General features: G+C 40.8%; 2 protein-coding genes across 3 annotated transcripts in view; one reads left to right on the top strand and one right to left on the bottom strand.

Annotated features, from left to right (window-relative positions):
• Positions 1-10231, top strand: part of UQCRC2 (ubiquinol-cytochrome c reductase core protein 2) — a 24789-nt gene extending 14558 nt beyond the window's left edge. The window contains exons 8-14 of the mRNA XM_084771919.1: positions 28-85; positions 1776-1871; positions 2134-2333; positions 4501-4581; positions 6845-6921; positions 8416-8569; positions 10035-10231. Of these exons, the coding sequence (XP_084628045.1) occupies positions 28-85; positions 1776-1871; positions 2134-2333; positions 4501-4581; positions 6845-6921; positions 8416-8569; positions 10035-10118 (750 nt within the window). The 3' untranslated portion in view covers positions 10119-10231. The remainder of the gene's footprint in view (positions 1-27; positions 86-1775; positions 1872-2133; positions 2334-4500; positions 4582-6844; positions 6922-8415; positions 8570-10034) is intronic.
• Positions 10182-16846, bottom strand: part of PDZD9 (PDZ domain containing 9) — a 15440-nt gene continuing 8775 nt past the window's right edge. Inside the window, exons 4-5 of one of the 2 annotated variants that reach the window (XM_084771920.1) lie at positions 11059-11443; positions 10182-10350 (exon numbers count right to left, since the gene is read on the bottom strand). In XM_084771920.1, the coding sequence (XP_084628046.1) occupies positions 10324-10350; positions 11059-11443 (412 nt within the window). In that variant the 3' untranslated portion in view covers positions 10182-10323. Of the gene's footprint in view, positions 11444-16846 lie in introns of both variants that reach the window. The other variant, XM_084771921.1, reaches the window with a different exon arrangement.

Genomic DNA, 16846 nt, shown 5'->3' with positions numbered 1-16846 from the left:
CCTAACAGCTGTTCTTTACTTCCTCAGTTACATTACTTTGTTCAGAACCACTTCACAAGTGCAAGAATGGCATTGGTTGGACTTGGTAAGTCTGAAATTGCCTGCATGTCAGTTTGCTTTGCAAGAGTAACCCCTTAAACTGTGACATATGCATAGGGTTGAACATTTTGAAAACTCTTAAGAAGACAGTATATAATAGGGTTTTGGTTGCTAGTTGTTTGGGAAACAAATTCTAGTATTTACTACTTTCTTTATAGTCTTGACAGTGTTTGAAAAATTTGTGACAAAGGTAAATTTTTGTAAGCAAAAAACATTGCTATTTAAGAAATTTTTAATCTGTAAGTTTAGCAAAAATTAAAAGGTGGCACTTCCCAATATTACCTAGGATTTGGAGAAATACACACTGTCAAAAATTACTGGCATGCTGGGCATGGAAGCTCATGCCTTTAATCCCAGTACTCCAGAACCAGGTAGATCTCTGAGTTTCAGGCCAGCCTGGTCTACCTAGTGAGTCCCAGACCAACCAGAGCTACATAGTGAGACTGTCTTGAAAAGAAAAAGAATTGTTGGTGGGAGTATAAGTTGACAGCTTTTGAATATTATCTATTAAAAGTTGGTTCTTTGTTTGAGACACTGTATAGCCCCTTATCAAGTATGTGGCTTGTAGATATATTACGTGGGTTTGGTTTTCTTTTTTACTCTTGAATGCCCTTTGGTGTACAATGCAATATCCCAGCAGCTATTAGAAACTTTTTAATGTCTATTAAGAAGGTATTAGTTGAATAAATGATGCATCTATAGAGTAGAATATTCTATAACCATGTCTAATACTTACAAAGATACGAATTATGGAAGACAATTAAGAAACATTAAAGAGAATACCACTACTTTTAGAATAGGGCCTTGGGATGTAGCTCAGTGGTAGAACATATGTCTAACCTGCTTAAGGCCTTAGATTTAGCCTCTGGCACCACAAAAGAAGCTGGACAGTGATGGCACATGCCTTTGATCCCAGCACTCAGGAAGCAGGGGAAGGTGAATTTCTGAATTCAAGGCCATCCTTGTCTACAGAGTGAGTTCCAGGACAGCCAGAATCACACAGAGAAGCCATGTCTTTAAAAAAAAAAAAAAAGGAAAGGAAAGGAAGAAAGAACCAGAGGAGGCAGAGGCAGGCGCAGGCAGATAGCTATGAGTTGGAGGCCAGCCTGGTCTACAAAGTGAGTCCAGGACAGCCAGGTTTACACAGAGAAATCCTGTCTCAAAAAAGCAAAAAACAAAAAAAAAACAAAACAAAGAAAGAAAGAAAGAAAAGGAAAGGAGGAAGGAAGGAAGAAAATAAATATTAATATATACTAGTAACTATACAGAAGAACATCTAGATGAATATAATAGTTAATAATAAGTTGTAAGTTGATACCAGGAAGAGTGGTATTTTGGCAAGAAGATTCATGTTTTCTTTGCTGTTTATTTCTGTAATATTTGTGTACTTTGGATTTAAAAATAATTTATTAGTTTGTATGTGTACATCAGCAGCAGCTGAGCATGTCTGGAGGTGAGGACACATTTGTAGTGTCAGCTCTCTTCTTCCACCCTCAGGTGGGATCCAGGGATCCAACTCTGGTCTCCAGACTGATGCAGAGCTTTTGCCTGCTTAACTGTCTCAAAGCCTGTTTGCATTTAATAATTATGTATTTTAAAACAAGGAAAAGCAGATGCTTTATAATTGTATTGTAGAAATACTGATTCTAGCTTTGCTTTTGCTTCTGTTGAAATAGGTGTGAGTCATTCTGTCCTAAAGCAAGTTGCTGAACAGTTTCTCAACATGAGGGGTGGCCTTGGTTTGGCTGGTGCAAAAGCCAAATACCGTGGAGGTAAGCATTCTTTCTCCTAGGCTTAATAGTAGATGCCAGCAGCATTTCTGCAGAAATAGCATGTTGGTGCAGTATTGGCTTGATTGTTACTACCAAACCATGTCTATATAGCCGAAAAGAAGTAGATGGCTCAGGTGTTATGTTAAACATGCTGTGAGTGGGGAAAACCTGGTAAAGCGCAGGCCCTAACCTTAATTAATTGTAGAGAATGCTGATGAATAAAGTTCTTTTTCTTATTCCTCCTTCCTTAACCTGATCCCAGGTGAAACTAGAGAGCAAAATGGAGACAACCTGGTCCATGCTGCTATTGTAGCAGAAAGTGCTGCCATTGGGACTCCAGACGCAAATGCATTTAGTGTACTTCAGCATGTTCTTGGTGCTGGACCACATATCAAAAGGGGCAACAACACCACCAGCCTTCTGAGCCAGAGTGTTGCCAAAGGGAGCAACCAGCCTTTTGATGTGAGTCTGAGCAGTCACTATCTCCTGTTTTAACTTCCAGAAACATGTTATTTATGATACAATCTTGATTATCTATTAACGATTGTCTGATCTTTGTTTGTTTGTTTGTTTGTTTTTCAAGACAGAGTTTCTCTGTGTAGCCTTGGCTGTCCTAAGCTCGCTTTGTAGTCTAAGTTGTCCTCGAACTCAGAAAGATCCACCTGCCTCTGCCTCCCGAGTGCTGGGATTACAGGCTTGTGCCACTGCACTCAGCTGATTTTAAAATTTAAGATGAACAAATATAAGCTTTGACCACTTAATATTCTTCCCTCTATCTCCCAAATCCTAGGATTACATGTGTGTAACACCGTGGTCATGTTAACTTTTGACTTTATGACAGGAAAAATGCTTTCAAAATATGATATTTGCATCAAGAATGTATAAAATGTCAACCAGGCATGGTGGCATCCTCTTGATAATCCCAGCATTTGGAAGGTGAGGCAGGAGGGTCAGAATTCAAGGCTAGCCTGCACTATATAGCAAGACCCTGCCTCAAGTGAGAAAGAAAAAGAAATTGTAAAATGTTAGCCAAGTATTTATAATTCCTTGACCTTTAGGCTGCCTTTAAAAGACAATAAATGAGCTAGTATGATGATGCACATCTGTAATCTTAGAACACGGGAGGTTGAGACAGTAGTAGTTAGATTTGAAGCACACCCATCTTGGTAACAAGTTTGAAGCCAGCTCTGCCTCAGAAAAGCAGACAGACAGAGAGGGAGAAATATACTTCAGACTGTGGGGCTTCTGGTACAGTGCACAGAACATGTAGGTCTGTGCTTCAGTAAATCCTTAGACCTTTGACACCACAGTGGAAATCACAGTCAACATTCTTCTGGGGTTTGTCCCTCTATTTAACATGTGAATGATAGTTTTCACCTATAGCAGAGGAACTGTTATATGCATTGTTTATATGTTACAATGCACAGCACAAGCATTTTAACTTCTAAAGAAATTTGAAGACTAGCTAGCTATGAAACCCTTTGAACCTTCTGTATAGAGACCTAGGGTTCTGTACAACAGTTTGAAATTCTTTGTCTTAAATTTAATCTCTTGCACATTTTCTTTCCCTTAATTCATCATCCATTATTTTCTTGATGTGTGAGGAGTTTTCACCAGTGAATGTTACTAATGCTCCGTTATTAGAACATTATATTAGGACTTGTTCAGAAATGAGCCAGAAGTTGAATGTGTATCTAAGACTATCTTAGAATTATATTTAAACTTGAAGCATATTTCTCTTTATGTTTTACATAAGGTAAACCAATGATTCTCAAACTTCATTGTGCATAAGAATCATCTAGAACATGGGTTTGAAATGTGGGCTTTTCAGGCTGCATCCCAGGGATGTGAATTAATAAATCTGCTTCAAGAACCTGAAAATCAGCTGGGTGGTGGCAGCACATGGTTTCAATCCCAGCACTCGGGAGGCAGAGGCAGTTGGATCTCTGTGAGTTTGAGGCCAGCCTAGTCTACAGAGTCCCAGGACAGAACAAAACAAAAATATGAAAATCTACATCTTTTGACAACTTAGGTGAAATATAGATGTGTGTGTGTCTATGTATGTATATATGTATGTATGTATGTATGTATGTATGTATGTATGTATGTTAAAAAAGGTCATATAAATGTTGTACACTGCTATTCTGGGCACTCAGGTCAACTTCAGAAGCTTGAAACTTGTTACAAACTAAAGTTCTTGCTACCTTAGATAGCTATGGCCACCAGGCAAAATTTGTGTCTAGCCCTTTGCCTGTAGTTTATAGGAGAAGTACAAGCAGATTGGTGGGACAGATGGTACCAAGAGCAGAGCAAAGAAATCAAGTCTGTCACATGCTACAATCCACAGTCTATGTCACTCAATCATATTGTATGCTGTAACTGTTTATACTGCCCTTAGTCATCAAAGAGAACTTCTGAAAAACCCAAAAAAGAGGACGATGCACAGTTGTCGTGGGAAGGTTTAAATAACTCAGAAATTCTTTAAAACTCTGCAGGTCTGAAAAGGATAATCTATGCAGAACATTGCAGTCCTCACAAGGATTAAGTAAATTATTATCCAAACAACCTTGGGGAAATTGTGATCTCTTCTACCTGGTAAAATATTATATAGTAAACTATTGTATTTCAGGTTTCTGCATTTAATGCCAGTTACTCAGATTCTGGGCTCTTTGGAATTTACACTGTCTCCCAGGCTGCAGCTGCTGGAGATGTAAGTGACAAACTCATTAACTCCCAAAGCCTTTTCCCCATTGCCGTGTTTTTAGTTAAATGTGAACTGTCTGAAGACCATGGTTTGTCAAATATCTCTGTGGTATAATATCATTGAATTATCTGTTATAGGGGGAGCTTTATGAAGTGTATAGGAATGCTTACAGCAAGGGGAAGGGCATAATTTACTTCTTCTCAGACATGTGGTTCTGACATGTGTATTTCAGAATCCAGGAGAGGTCAAGTCCAGGATGCATATTTGTAGGTCTTCACTGTAGAGATGACGTTAGTAAGACGGCTGGGGTATGGCTCACTTGGTAGAGTGCCTCCTTGTACTGTATGAGGCCCTGGGTTTAGTCAGCATTGTCATATAAACTGCCTTCTATCCAGTACTCTTAATCCTGGCACCAGGCTGGAAGCGGGAAGATCAAAAGGTCAAGGTCAACCTTGGCTGCATATTGAGTTCTAGGCCAGCCCTGGTGTGGGTGAATCTGTCTCACAAAAACAAAACAAACACAAACAGAAGGTTCTGGGCAACAACATGATTTGGGGACATGGAGGAAATAGGAAGAGAAGAGAAGATGGTGTTGAGTGCAGAGGAGTGAAAGGCTGGTGGAGTGAGAGGAGCAGTTTTTACACTGAAAGTCTTTAAGTTGAAGGAAGTATTCATACGATAGAGTGGAGCAGATACAGAAGTTAGAAAATGATAAATTATTCAAATTTAGGAAAGGAGGAACAAACAGCTGTAATGTAAAACACAGGACATTTTAGTTCAGCAACAAAAGCTAATGCTGGGAGACAATGCTAAGTCATGCGGAGGGTAGGAGAAACTTGTATGACACTTGGGGAAGTGAATGGCTAAAAGCAGAGAACAGACCTGCAACAGGGTCAGGGTCTCCTTTCAACAGTGACTGTGGATTTATAGTATAAACATCCAGGTTTAGTTTATAAGTTCTCTTCATTGGCATTCACAACCCTAACAGGAAAAGGAAGGAAGTGGGAAATAGGATTCATGCCAGGTCAGAGTCCTGAGAGTGGGCAAGTTAGAACTAGGAAGAAGGTAGGAAGTAGTTGAAAAGATTGTCAGGAGTTACTGACAGATTGGGAGGAAGTGGACAGTTGAGAGTTGGAGATCTTTATGGAGTGGGAGAAGGACAGGGATCAGAGAAAGGCTGGAGCTTTGGAATTAGAGACTTCAAAGGGACTGTGTAACTTTTGACAGTTCTAGGTTGTGTTCAAGTCTGGGGTCATAGCCATGGAAGTGGGTAACAGATAAGGAAATCAAAGTCTTAAAGTTTAGATGGTTACAGAAAATAAGCCTCGGGTCCAGAATATGCCAGGATTGAGGTGGAGAAAATCCTAATTTGTTTGTTCTCCAAATATGTACCAAGTACCCACGTCAGTGAAACTTTGGATCCTTTCAATTTCTTCTCTTTTGATTATTGGCCTCTGGTGTTCCAGATCTGTATAAGCCCTCCAGCTTAGCTGTGTGTGTTCCTAGTAAATAATAGTAACATGGAGTCTATTGTATCTTCCTCAAGGAAGAGGCTCCCTCTTCACCCATTTTCTGCCCTTAAGATTTGTAGGAAGCTGAGCTGGGCGGTGGTGGCGCACGCCTTTAATCCCAGCACTCGGGAGGCGGATTGCTGTGAGTTCCAGGCCAGCCTGGTCTACAAAGCGAGTCCAGGACAGTCAAGGTTACACAGAGAAACTGTCTCGAAAAACCAAAATTAAAAAAAAAAAAATTTGTAAGAAGCTTGGCTGATCCTGTCAGTTGTATCTTTGTGTATTATGTGTGTATAAGTGCAGCATCATTTCTCATTGCTGTGACAGAGTCAGTGTTTAAAGGAAAAGGCTTTATTTTGGCTCACAGTTTATTTGTCATGGTAAGGAGGATGTGGTGGAGGAGTTCACAGGCAGCTCCTCACATCTTCTGGATTAAGATGCAGAAAATAGGACCAGGAACAGAACTAACTGTATCCCTCCCACCCTCCAGCCCAGGTGGCTGTGTCTGCTCACTAGACCATGTCCCATGTCTCAAAGTAGCACCCCCAGCTGGGTCCAGTATTCAAACGTAGGAGCACCAGGAGACCATTTAAACTCTCAGCATAGTATAAACAGCAGCTTTAAGGAGTACACAGTGACCAGAGGGGTCCCAATGGACACTAGAACTTCCTGTTATTTTTTACCTCAGTACAGCAGCATTGATTACCAGAGACCCAGGCTCTGGCCACTGATGACCAGTTGTTACTTGTGTGCCCTAGGTTATCAAGGCTGCCTACAATCAAGTAAAAGCAGTTGCTCAAGGAAACCTTTCCAGTGTAGGTGTCCAAACTGCCAAGTAAGTTTCTATATTAATTACATATTTCATACTTCCATTATTTAAAACTAATTTTTTAAAAAAACAATTCTATACATTCATAAGAGTAGAAAAGTAAAGAACTGTATTAAAAAGGAAAAGTTGATAGAGACTTGCCTTTGCTTGTACAGGACATGGGTTTGAGTCCCAGCACTGCAGATATGACCCTTGTTTCCCTGCTGATGGTTCGTCCTTTGTTAATTTAAAAAAAAAAAAATTGGAGGGCTGGATAGATGGCACAGCAATTAAAAGAGCACTGCCTGCTCTTCCAGAAGACCCAGGTTCAATTCCCAGCACCCACATGGCAGCTTACAATGCCTATAACTACATTTCCAGGTTCCCCAACACGCTCACACAGACACACATGCAGACAAAACACTAATCAATGCTCAAAGTAAAAATAAATTTTAACAGTTTTTTAGATTTATTTTGTGTGTGTGTGTGTGTGTGTGTGTGTCTGTGTATTTTGCCTGCCAGCCTATGAGTATGTGCCTTGTGCCCTCAGAGGTCAGAAAAGGGTTTGGATCCCCTGGATCCAGTGGTTGTGAATCACTGTAGGAGTCCCAGGAACCAAATCCAGGCCCTCTGCAAGAGTAACAAGTATTCTTCACACTGAGCCATCCTTCCAGTCCCATCTGTATCTTACAGGCTCACCCATGCCATGGCACATGGTGGAGGTCAGACGACAGCTTGGGGTAGTTGTTCCTTCTGTACACCATGTGGGCTTCAGGGACTGAGTTTGGGTCAAACGTTTGGTACTTATCTCAGATAATTAATTTCCAGTATAGATAACTCAGATGTCTTTTGAAGGTGTGTTTCAAAAGAATAATAATTCCTTTATGACATAATTGTGAATTGAGTAAATTTTATTTCAAAATGAAGCTTTTGCATCCATATTTAAGCTATGGGGGCATAGAAGACACTGTATTGTACCACCTTTCCCCACCTGCCTTCTCCATCACGCCTTGCCCTCATTGAGATAAATCCTAATGCAACCTGGAAAAAGTAAGATCAAAATAACTAAATAAAAATATAATCATAGCTAGGCGTGGAGGTGCACACATTTAATCCTAGCATTTGGGAAGAAGAGGCAGGCAGATATATGAGTTCAAAGTTTCAGACAGCCAGGACTATGTAGAGAGACCCTATCTCAAAAACACCTGAACAGCAACAACAAATATATATTGTTTTCATAAGTTAAAAATTGCTTCATGATTAAAACTCACCTTAAAAGTTTTACCTAAGCTATACTCCAAAATCAAAGGAAGTTTGTTGAGTGTTGAGTACTGTTTTGTATTGACAGCTTTCCAAGTCGTGATAAAAACATAGAAAAATAATGTGAATAAAAAACATTGCTCAAGTGAAGAAACACAACATATTTTTTAGCCTATAACTTTTAAATACATTTACTATCTTTCTGTTGAAAGAAAGAAGAAAAGTAGATAGAAAAACTGACTCCTGCCTTTTATTGGACAGGAACAAGCTGAAAGCTGGATATCTGATGTCTATGGAGACTTCAGAGGGTTTCCTGAGTGAAATTGGGTCACAGGCTCTCGTTGCAGGCTCTTACCTGCCACCATCCACCATCCTTCAACAAATTGACTCTGTGGCTGATGCTGATGTCATAAAGGTAAGCAAATGAATTCAACCTTAATTCCCCTTAGTGGTCGACTTTCAGAAGAACTACATAAGCTTCCTGAGGGCCTGTGTTGGTGTGGAGAGCAGAAGAGCTCTTTACCATCACGTCTGCAGACAGCTTCCCTAGCAGCTTGGGTGTATGTATCTTCCTCACTTGGTGTCCATTAGGTTGAGCCATTTTAAATTCTTGGAGGTCAGGAGGAGTCAGAGAAGCAACTTCCTAGGTTTTATGGCCACTTCAACCCAAGAAGCACCTTGCCAGTCCCTTACCTTGCAGACTCAGAGTTTTCTACATTCTTTCAGCCTAAGACCTTCTCTTTTGCTAGTTTTCCTCACCCTCTCTTAAATAGTATTGTTTCTACAAGATTTGAGTTACTTGTTACAGCCATGTGGTGCTGGCTGAGGGAGGTGGATCTCTTGAGTTTGAGACCAGCCTGGTCTACAGAACGAGTTCAAGGGCAGCCAGGGCTACATAGAGAAACACTGCCTTAGTTGTTTAAATACTAATAAGGTGAACTCTGGCATAAATCTATTTATCATCAGTGGTGCTTCTCCAGTAAAGACACCACCCCCTTTCTGTACTGTAAGTGTCTTAACCATCTTCTCACCATTGTATGATCACAGTGGGAGAGAAGAGACAAGTCTGATTTTAGATACTAACCCTGCCTGCATTTCAGTTGGCCCCAGAATTCATCGTGTCATAATCTAAAAAGTATACTTATGTGTGAGGGGTGTGTGAATCCCTGCTCACCCGCTTTCTCCACCTTCTCTCTTGCATCAGAAGAGCTAACCTGGGATAACATAGGAATTCCTGCTTTACGTAGTCCTGAAATGATGACATGGAAAAATCAGGACAGCCAGGCATGGTAACAAATGCTTAGAACCACCCAGCATTTAGAGGCTAAAGCTAGAAGATTGTGAGCTTCAAGCAGTTTGGATGCATACTCTCTCAATACCACCACTAACAGCCCCTCTTCCAAAATAAAAGGAAGAGAGCCTAGAGAGCCTTAAGGCTGACAGATCTCTGTAAGTTAGAGGCCGGCCTGGTCTACAGAGTGAGTTCCCAGATAGCCAAGACTGTTACACAGAGAAACCCTGTCTCAAACAAACAAAAGGGACACCAGGACATAAAATTTACTTTTATGTCAACAATGAGGGTGTTTTAAATGACCCAGGCCTTTTGCCATCATAATACAAAGCAAAGTGTAGCCTACCAGTGCCATTCTGTCCTGGTTTTGAGTGATGGTGGGGTTTTTTCTTATACCCCTTTCAAAACTGCCCTTATCTGAAGACCTTCTGTTTGCTTAGTTGCACGTGTGATGCTGTTCACATTCAGAATAAGACACCAGCCATCTCACAGTTAATTGTTTTATGAGGCTGTAGAATGTCTTGTCCATAAACTCAATATGTGGTTTATCTATTTGATGATAACATTAACTTCTTGTGTTTTATTTAAGGCTGCAAAAAAGTTTGTTTCTGGCAAGAAGTCAATGGCAGCAAGTGGAAACTTGGGACATACACCTTTTCTCGACGAGTTGTAACACAGATGCATATCTTCAAGTCACAGCCCAGACCAGCAAACACGTCAGAGTCAGGTCTCTTAATTTAACATTCAACATTTTTCTCAACCAAATAAAGAACTTAAAAGCATAAATGTGGATAGTTGCTCCCAGCTTCCTAGAGCCAATAAAGAATTGGGTGTGAATGGTTTTCTTGAGTTCTTCCTAGGTAGTCCACAGGCATTTATTATATGCTGAGATCTTTGTCTAAATGCTTTAAAGAAGACAGGAAGACAGTAATTGAGTTCACCAGTTACATCAATGAAGAAATTTCAGAAACTATTCAAAGTGAAGCTAAGGAGCTCTAAAAGTAAAAATTCCAGAGTATTATTGGTAGCTTTTAAAACAAAAACAAGTTTAAAGTTGCTCATTTGGGGACAACAGCAATTGAACGGCCCAGGTTTTGCCCCTTTGCAGTAAAACAGCATTTCTAAGGAACATCCTCTCAGCTGATTCCTTTATTTATGTCTGACTTTTCTTCTCTGTGGCGAGTTTTTCTCTCCTGACTCTTCCTCACTTGTTTCAGTCCTGTCTCCCTAAATTACTTTCAACCTGACATTGCAAATAAAAGTGTCACTGAAAAGAAGGGGTTGGGGGGGGAGGGGTTGTAGTCTAAACAACCAGCCCCAAACCGCAAAACCTTAAAAGACAAATGTTCAGCCATGCTGATGATTGGTTCCTCTATTTGATGTTGTAAAAGCTGAGTGAATGATGCTGAGAGTAGGTCTGCGCAGCCTGTTAGGCCACCAGGAAGTCCTGAGCTATTGAGTCTGTGAAGGCTTTTCTGGAGTCCTAGAAGAGCTGGGTAAGTCATGTAGGAAATCTACAGAACCACATTGTAAGGCATAAAAATTGGATATTTAAAAATAAAAAGTTCTATTGCCACAGATTTGCAAACCAATACCTAACCAAACTTTGATACCTGTTGACCTTTGCCCTCCTCAGCCTGTGCGTAGTCCTCTAGCCAAAAGGCATCTGAGTTGGAGGAAGTAGCCGTGGAGGAAGAGGAGGAAATGGCCTTGTCTTGCTCCACCATTGTCCAGTATGGAGAAGGGGCCCTCAGTTCTTTCTTGTCGTCTTCGTGAATTACTACATCACAGTTAACATCTTTCCCAACACTAATAGTATGGTCCTTCTTTTTATATCCATGCCATTCGGTGGAGATTGATAGTGGTGTCCTTACAGGGTGATTCCAAACTGACCGAGGATATCTGTAATACTTAAGTCTTTTATCTAAAACTACATCTTCATGGCCATCCATGGTTACAAAAGTCTCATCTTTTGCCTGCTCTGTTTTCTTTGGTGTGCTGAAATGAAGAATGAATACAATAATATTCTTACTGTCTTAACAGAATATCTTATAAACTATTTCATAAATTTTTTAAAAAGAAGAAGAAAAAGTTCCAGGCCAGCCTAGTTTACAAAGCCAGTCTAGGACAGCCAGGACTACACAGAGAAGCCCTGTCTTTAAAAAAATATTTGGGGCTGGAGAGATAGCCCATAACTGCCTGGAACCCTAGTTTTGGAGGACCCTACACAACTAAAATCCACCATTGTTTTCCCTTTTTTGTGAAAATCTGAAATTCTGCATCATTGAAGTGTTATTGAACTGGATTCTTGATGCTTGAATACTTTCAGATTTATTATTTATGTGTATGAGTATTTTGCCTGAATGTGTATGTTTGCCACATGTATGCTGGTGCTGAGGGATGTCATGAGGTTTGTCAGATCCGCTGGAACTGGAGTTACGGATAGTCAGCATTTAAACTTTTAAAGTCCCCCAATAAGACATTTTATAACTTCCTTTGACTTGTAAACTACAGACATACAAGTATACACATACTCAAATAAAATCTTGATTACTGAGTTCCAGGACAGGCAGAGCTACACAGAGAAACCTTGTCTCAATAAATAAAATACTTAGAGAGTAACACTCTGCAGTATTAGGGCTTCCAGCTCCATGTGGCTGTTGATTTTAAATTAACTTCAAAGTTCCTTAAGTAAAAAATAATAATAATAAAGAGTTCCTTAGGTGCATATCTAAGTGCTTAATGGTCACATACGGCAAATTTATACATATTTCTGGCTCTTTGTTCTAAAGTGAGGGTGAGAAGGATGACAAGAGCCAGGTTTGGTGGCACATGCAGGCCTTCAATCCCAGAAGTAGACCGATCCATGTAAGCTCAAGACCATTATGGTCTATATAGTTCCAGGACAGCCAGAGCTACATAGAGATACCTGTCTTCTAAAAAAAATTAAAAATAAAAATAAAATTGACAAAAGGATTAAATAGTACACTGCTTAGGAAGTCCTGTTGCAGTACATAGCATCCAGTAAGCAGTAAATAAGTGTTTGCTGTTATTTATGATTTATGATCAAATACTGATTTGAAAAAGACATTTTCCAGGGCTGGAGAGATGGCTCAACAGTTAAGAGCACTAACTGCTCTTCTAAAGGAACCGGGTTCATTTCCCAGCAACCATATGTTAGCTCACAACTGTCTGTAACTCCCAAGATCTGACACCCTCACACAAACATACATGCAGGCAAAACACCAATGTGCATAAAATAAAAATAAATTTAAAAAAAGAAAGACATTTTCCCCAATCTGCCTAATCTGAAGGGGTCAACTACTCTCCCATTCAAGCATGGACATAGAACACAGGTCCATCTGATTTTTCATGAAGTATTTGTAGATTTGGCAAGTAATTCAAATGTTTTCATTTAAAACTTTCTTGAATATGTAGAAAAATAAACCAAAATAATAAGAAAATCACAAAAACTGAAGGCTACCACTCAGGTCAAGAAATATGTTTTGAGCTGGGTGTGGTGGTACATGCCTTTAATCCCAGCACTCAGGAAGCAGAAACAAGGCGATCACTGTGAGTTCAAGGCCAGCCTGGTCTACAAAGCAAAATCCCAACAGCCAAGGCAACACAGAGAAACCCTGTCTCAAAAAGCCAAAAAGCAATGATAATAAACCTCCCATACATCTTCCTTGCTAAGTCACCATTATTTCTAGGTGGGAGCTGTGCAAAGAACCGCTGTGGGGTACATCTGACCCTTGGCTCCCAAGTTGGAGCATCTGAAGTAAGGTTTATTTATAAAGGTCACTTTCTGGTCTTGATCCTTAGCTGTGTTTCTGAGCAATGCACAGCACAGAAACCTGCTGTTAAGAAGTCCTGCTGGAATTAAGGGCCACTCTTGTAGCAAAGCACTGGATTTAACATTGTAGAAAGAGTTGCGTTCTAAGCACCCATGGCACACCTCTTTTAGAAGATAGCTGTGATCCTGCCCTTAGACGGTTATTTTGGGGGTTGTCAGTTTTTTATTCTGGGAAAGCTCCACGGTAGGTTTAAGAAAATGACCAACTCTTCTTGTCTTCATGGAATTTACATTTTTCCCAGAGAAACATAGTAAACAACTGATCACATGGATGATTTTTTTTTAAAGATGTATTTATTATTACGTATACAGTGCTCTGCCTCCATGCACACCTGCAGACCAGAAGAGGGCATCAGTTCACATTATAGATGCTTGTGAGCCACCATGTGGTTGCTGAAAATTGAACTCAAGACCTCTGGGAGAGCAATCAGTGCTCTTAACCTCTGAGCCATCTCTCCAGCCCCACATCAATGATTTAATTAGAATAGGAATCATTATAGAGAGACAGTGCTCTAAACACACAGGTGGTTCTGGCTGTATTAACACTCCCTGTAGGAAGGCTTCTCAGAAAGTTTGCACTGAACCTTGGAGTAGAAATGAACAGCAGTAAGCATGGTGTAGACAGAAGAGCAATTAGTGTGAAAAGCTGAAAGCCCAGAGAAAGAACTAGAGGAGCAGGGAAAGCCGAATGAGAATGGACCCATCCAGGCCACAGAAGAGCGTTAAAGACAGTTTAAGGACTTTGGTGTTTATCCTAAGAACAAGCGTTCCTAAAATTCTTAAGCTGGAATATGTCATGGTCATATTTGTATTATATGAACAAGATTCAGGAGTGTGGTGATCAAGTGGTGACTTCAGAACAATGGTAGCAGAAAGAAAAGTGGCCACTGTGATGAGATACCAAATGCTGGCAAGTCTTGTGATTGAGGCAGTGATAGAGGAGACAGAAGAATCAAGCAAAACCCTAAACGTTTGGCTTTTTTTGTTGTTGTTTGTTTGGTTTGGTTTGGTTTTGGTTTTGGTTTTTCAAGACAGGGTATCTCTGTGTAGCCTTGTGTAGCCTTGGCTGTCCTGGGCTCAGTTTGAGACCACTCTGCTGATTTCCTTTTATTTCTGGATTCTTCCTCTGTGTTTTAACTAACTTGAGTTTCTCAAAGCTTAGTCTTTGCATTTTGTCAGTTTCCTAGGTTGTCTCAGTGGCTGTATTTTCTGTTACTATGCATACACTAAGCACTTGCAAAGTATGTTATCTCCACTCATCACTGGGCAAGGTGGTGATAATTCCAGCACTTGGGAGGGAGAGGCAAATGAATTGCTATGAGTTCCAGGCCTGCCTGGGGTACAAAACAGGACAGCCAAGGCTACACAGAGAAATCCTGTCTTGAAAAACAACAACAAAAAAAAAAAAAACCAACCAACTAAAACAAAAAATCAACCAGTTATCCATTTAGTTGTATGGCAACCTCCTCAAATGTATCCTTAAAATCAAAAGCCAGTTGTATTATTATTATTTTTTCCACTTATGACCAAAACACCCATCTGACTAACTTAAGAATTTATTTCATGGCTTCAAAAGTTTTTTGTCAATGGCCACTTGGTCCCATGTGCTTTGGCAGAACATGATAGTGGTGAGAAATGTGTGGTTGAAGAACTTTACTTCATGGTGGCAGAGAAAGGAAAGGGTGAGGGGCAGCCTATCCCAGAGAACAATCCCCAGTGACTTATTCCCTCCAGTTAGGCTCTACTCCCTAATGTTTCCAGCTCCCCAAATACCACTAGCAGCCGGGACCAAGTGCTCAGCCCAAAGCTCTAGGGGTACAGTTTATATTCAACTCACAAGACCACTGGTATCCTCCTGGAGTATTCTGTCTAGTTAAGAAGCCAAACTTGAGCCAGGCATGGTGGCGTATGCCTTTAATCTCAGCACTCGGGAGGCAGAGACAGGCAGATCTCTGGGAGTTTCAGGACAGCCTGGTCTACAAACTGAGCCCAGGACAGCCAAGGCTACACAAGGCTACACAGAGATACCCTGTCTTGAAAAACCAAACCCAAACCAAAACAAACAAACAACAACAAAAAAAGCCAAACGTTTAGGGTTTTGCTTGATTCTTCTGTCTCCTCTATCACTGCCTCAATCACAAGACTTGCCAGCATTTGGTATCTCATCACAGTGGCCACTTTTCTTTCTGCTACCATTGTTCTGAAGTCACCACTTGATCACCACACTCCTGTCTTTGAATCTTGTTAAGTTAGTTAAAACACAGAGGAAGAATCCAGAAATAAAAGGAAATCAGCAGAGTGGTCTCAAAAAAACTGGAGAAGATGTGTCAAGGCTGGGAATAAAAGGATTGCATAGCATAAAGAGTCTAATGCTGCTTAAAAGGCAAGCAAAACAGGCAGGCAGTAGTGGTGCATGGCTCTAGTCCTAGCACTTGGGAGGCAGAGGCAGGCAGATCTCTGAGATCAAGGCCTCCCTTGTCTACAGAGCAAGTTCCAGGACAGCCAGGGCTACACAAAGAAACCAATAGTTTAAAAATGTATGAGTGAATATATAAATAAGGGGAGCAAAATAAAGACAGTTTTATTGGAGTTACAATATGAAGGTGGCTGATGATCTGGGAATAGGCCTCAGCTGACAAGAGATAAAAGCAGTATCTGTATTAGAGTGTGTGAGACGTGTGTCTTCCTGAGGAAATGGAGACTTCTAACAGCCTTTTCATCGAATTAGGACAAGAGGAACAGGAAGAGAAGTGCAGTTAGGGTTTACTAAGAAGAGAGAGGCTTATAAAAGGGCATTGTGCCAGTTTGGTTCTGTCAGCTTGACACAAACGTAGACATATCTGGAAAGAGGAAATCTTTTGTTTTGTTTGTTTTCAAGACAGGGTTTTTTCTGTGTAGCCTTGGCTGTCCTGGACTCACTTTGTAGACCAGGCTGGCCTCACAGTGGTACGCCTGTGTCTGCCTTTCTGAGTGCTGGGATTAAAGGTGTGCACTACCACACCCAGCTGAAAGAGGGACTCTTAATTGAGAAAATGTCTCGGTAAGATTGGCCTGTAGCAGATCTGTGGAGGATTGCCTTCGTGAGTGGTATGGATGGGCCCAGCCCACTGTGGGTGCTTCTATGCCCTGGGCAGGTGGTTCTAGATGGTATAAGAAAGCAAACTGAAAAAGCCTGTAAACAGCATTCCTCCACATTCTCTTCTTCAGTTCCTGCCTTGACTTTGTTTGAATAATGAACAGAGTTAAGAAAATATAAACAAAACAAACCCTTTCTTCTGCAAATTGCTCTTGGTCATGGTGGTTTATCATAGCAACAGATACTCTGAGACAGTATAAATGCTATTGAAAAGGATCCAGAAAGTTAATGCAAGAAAGAGAAGAGGAAGGTAGGATTCTCAGCACTGTGTGCACACCCTTATTGCAGGCTGACTGGCATCAGGTATCTTCACCTATCGTGCCCCACCTTTTTGAGAAAGGGTCTTCCCCTGAACCCGCAGCTCGGCAGTTGGGCTAGACTGGCTGGCAGGCCCCGGGGTTCCTCTTCT

The sequence above is a fragment of the Acomys minous genome, assembly GCF_964271855.1.
Source record: "Acomys minous genome assembly, chromosome: 2".
Taxonomy (NCBI): Eukaryota; Metazoa; Chordata; class Mammalia; order Rodentia; family Muridae; genus Acomys; species Acomys minous.
This window is presented reverse-complemented; position numbering and strand designations above follow the sequence as displayed.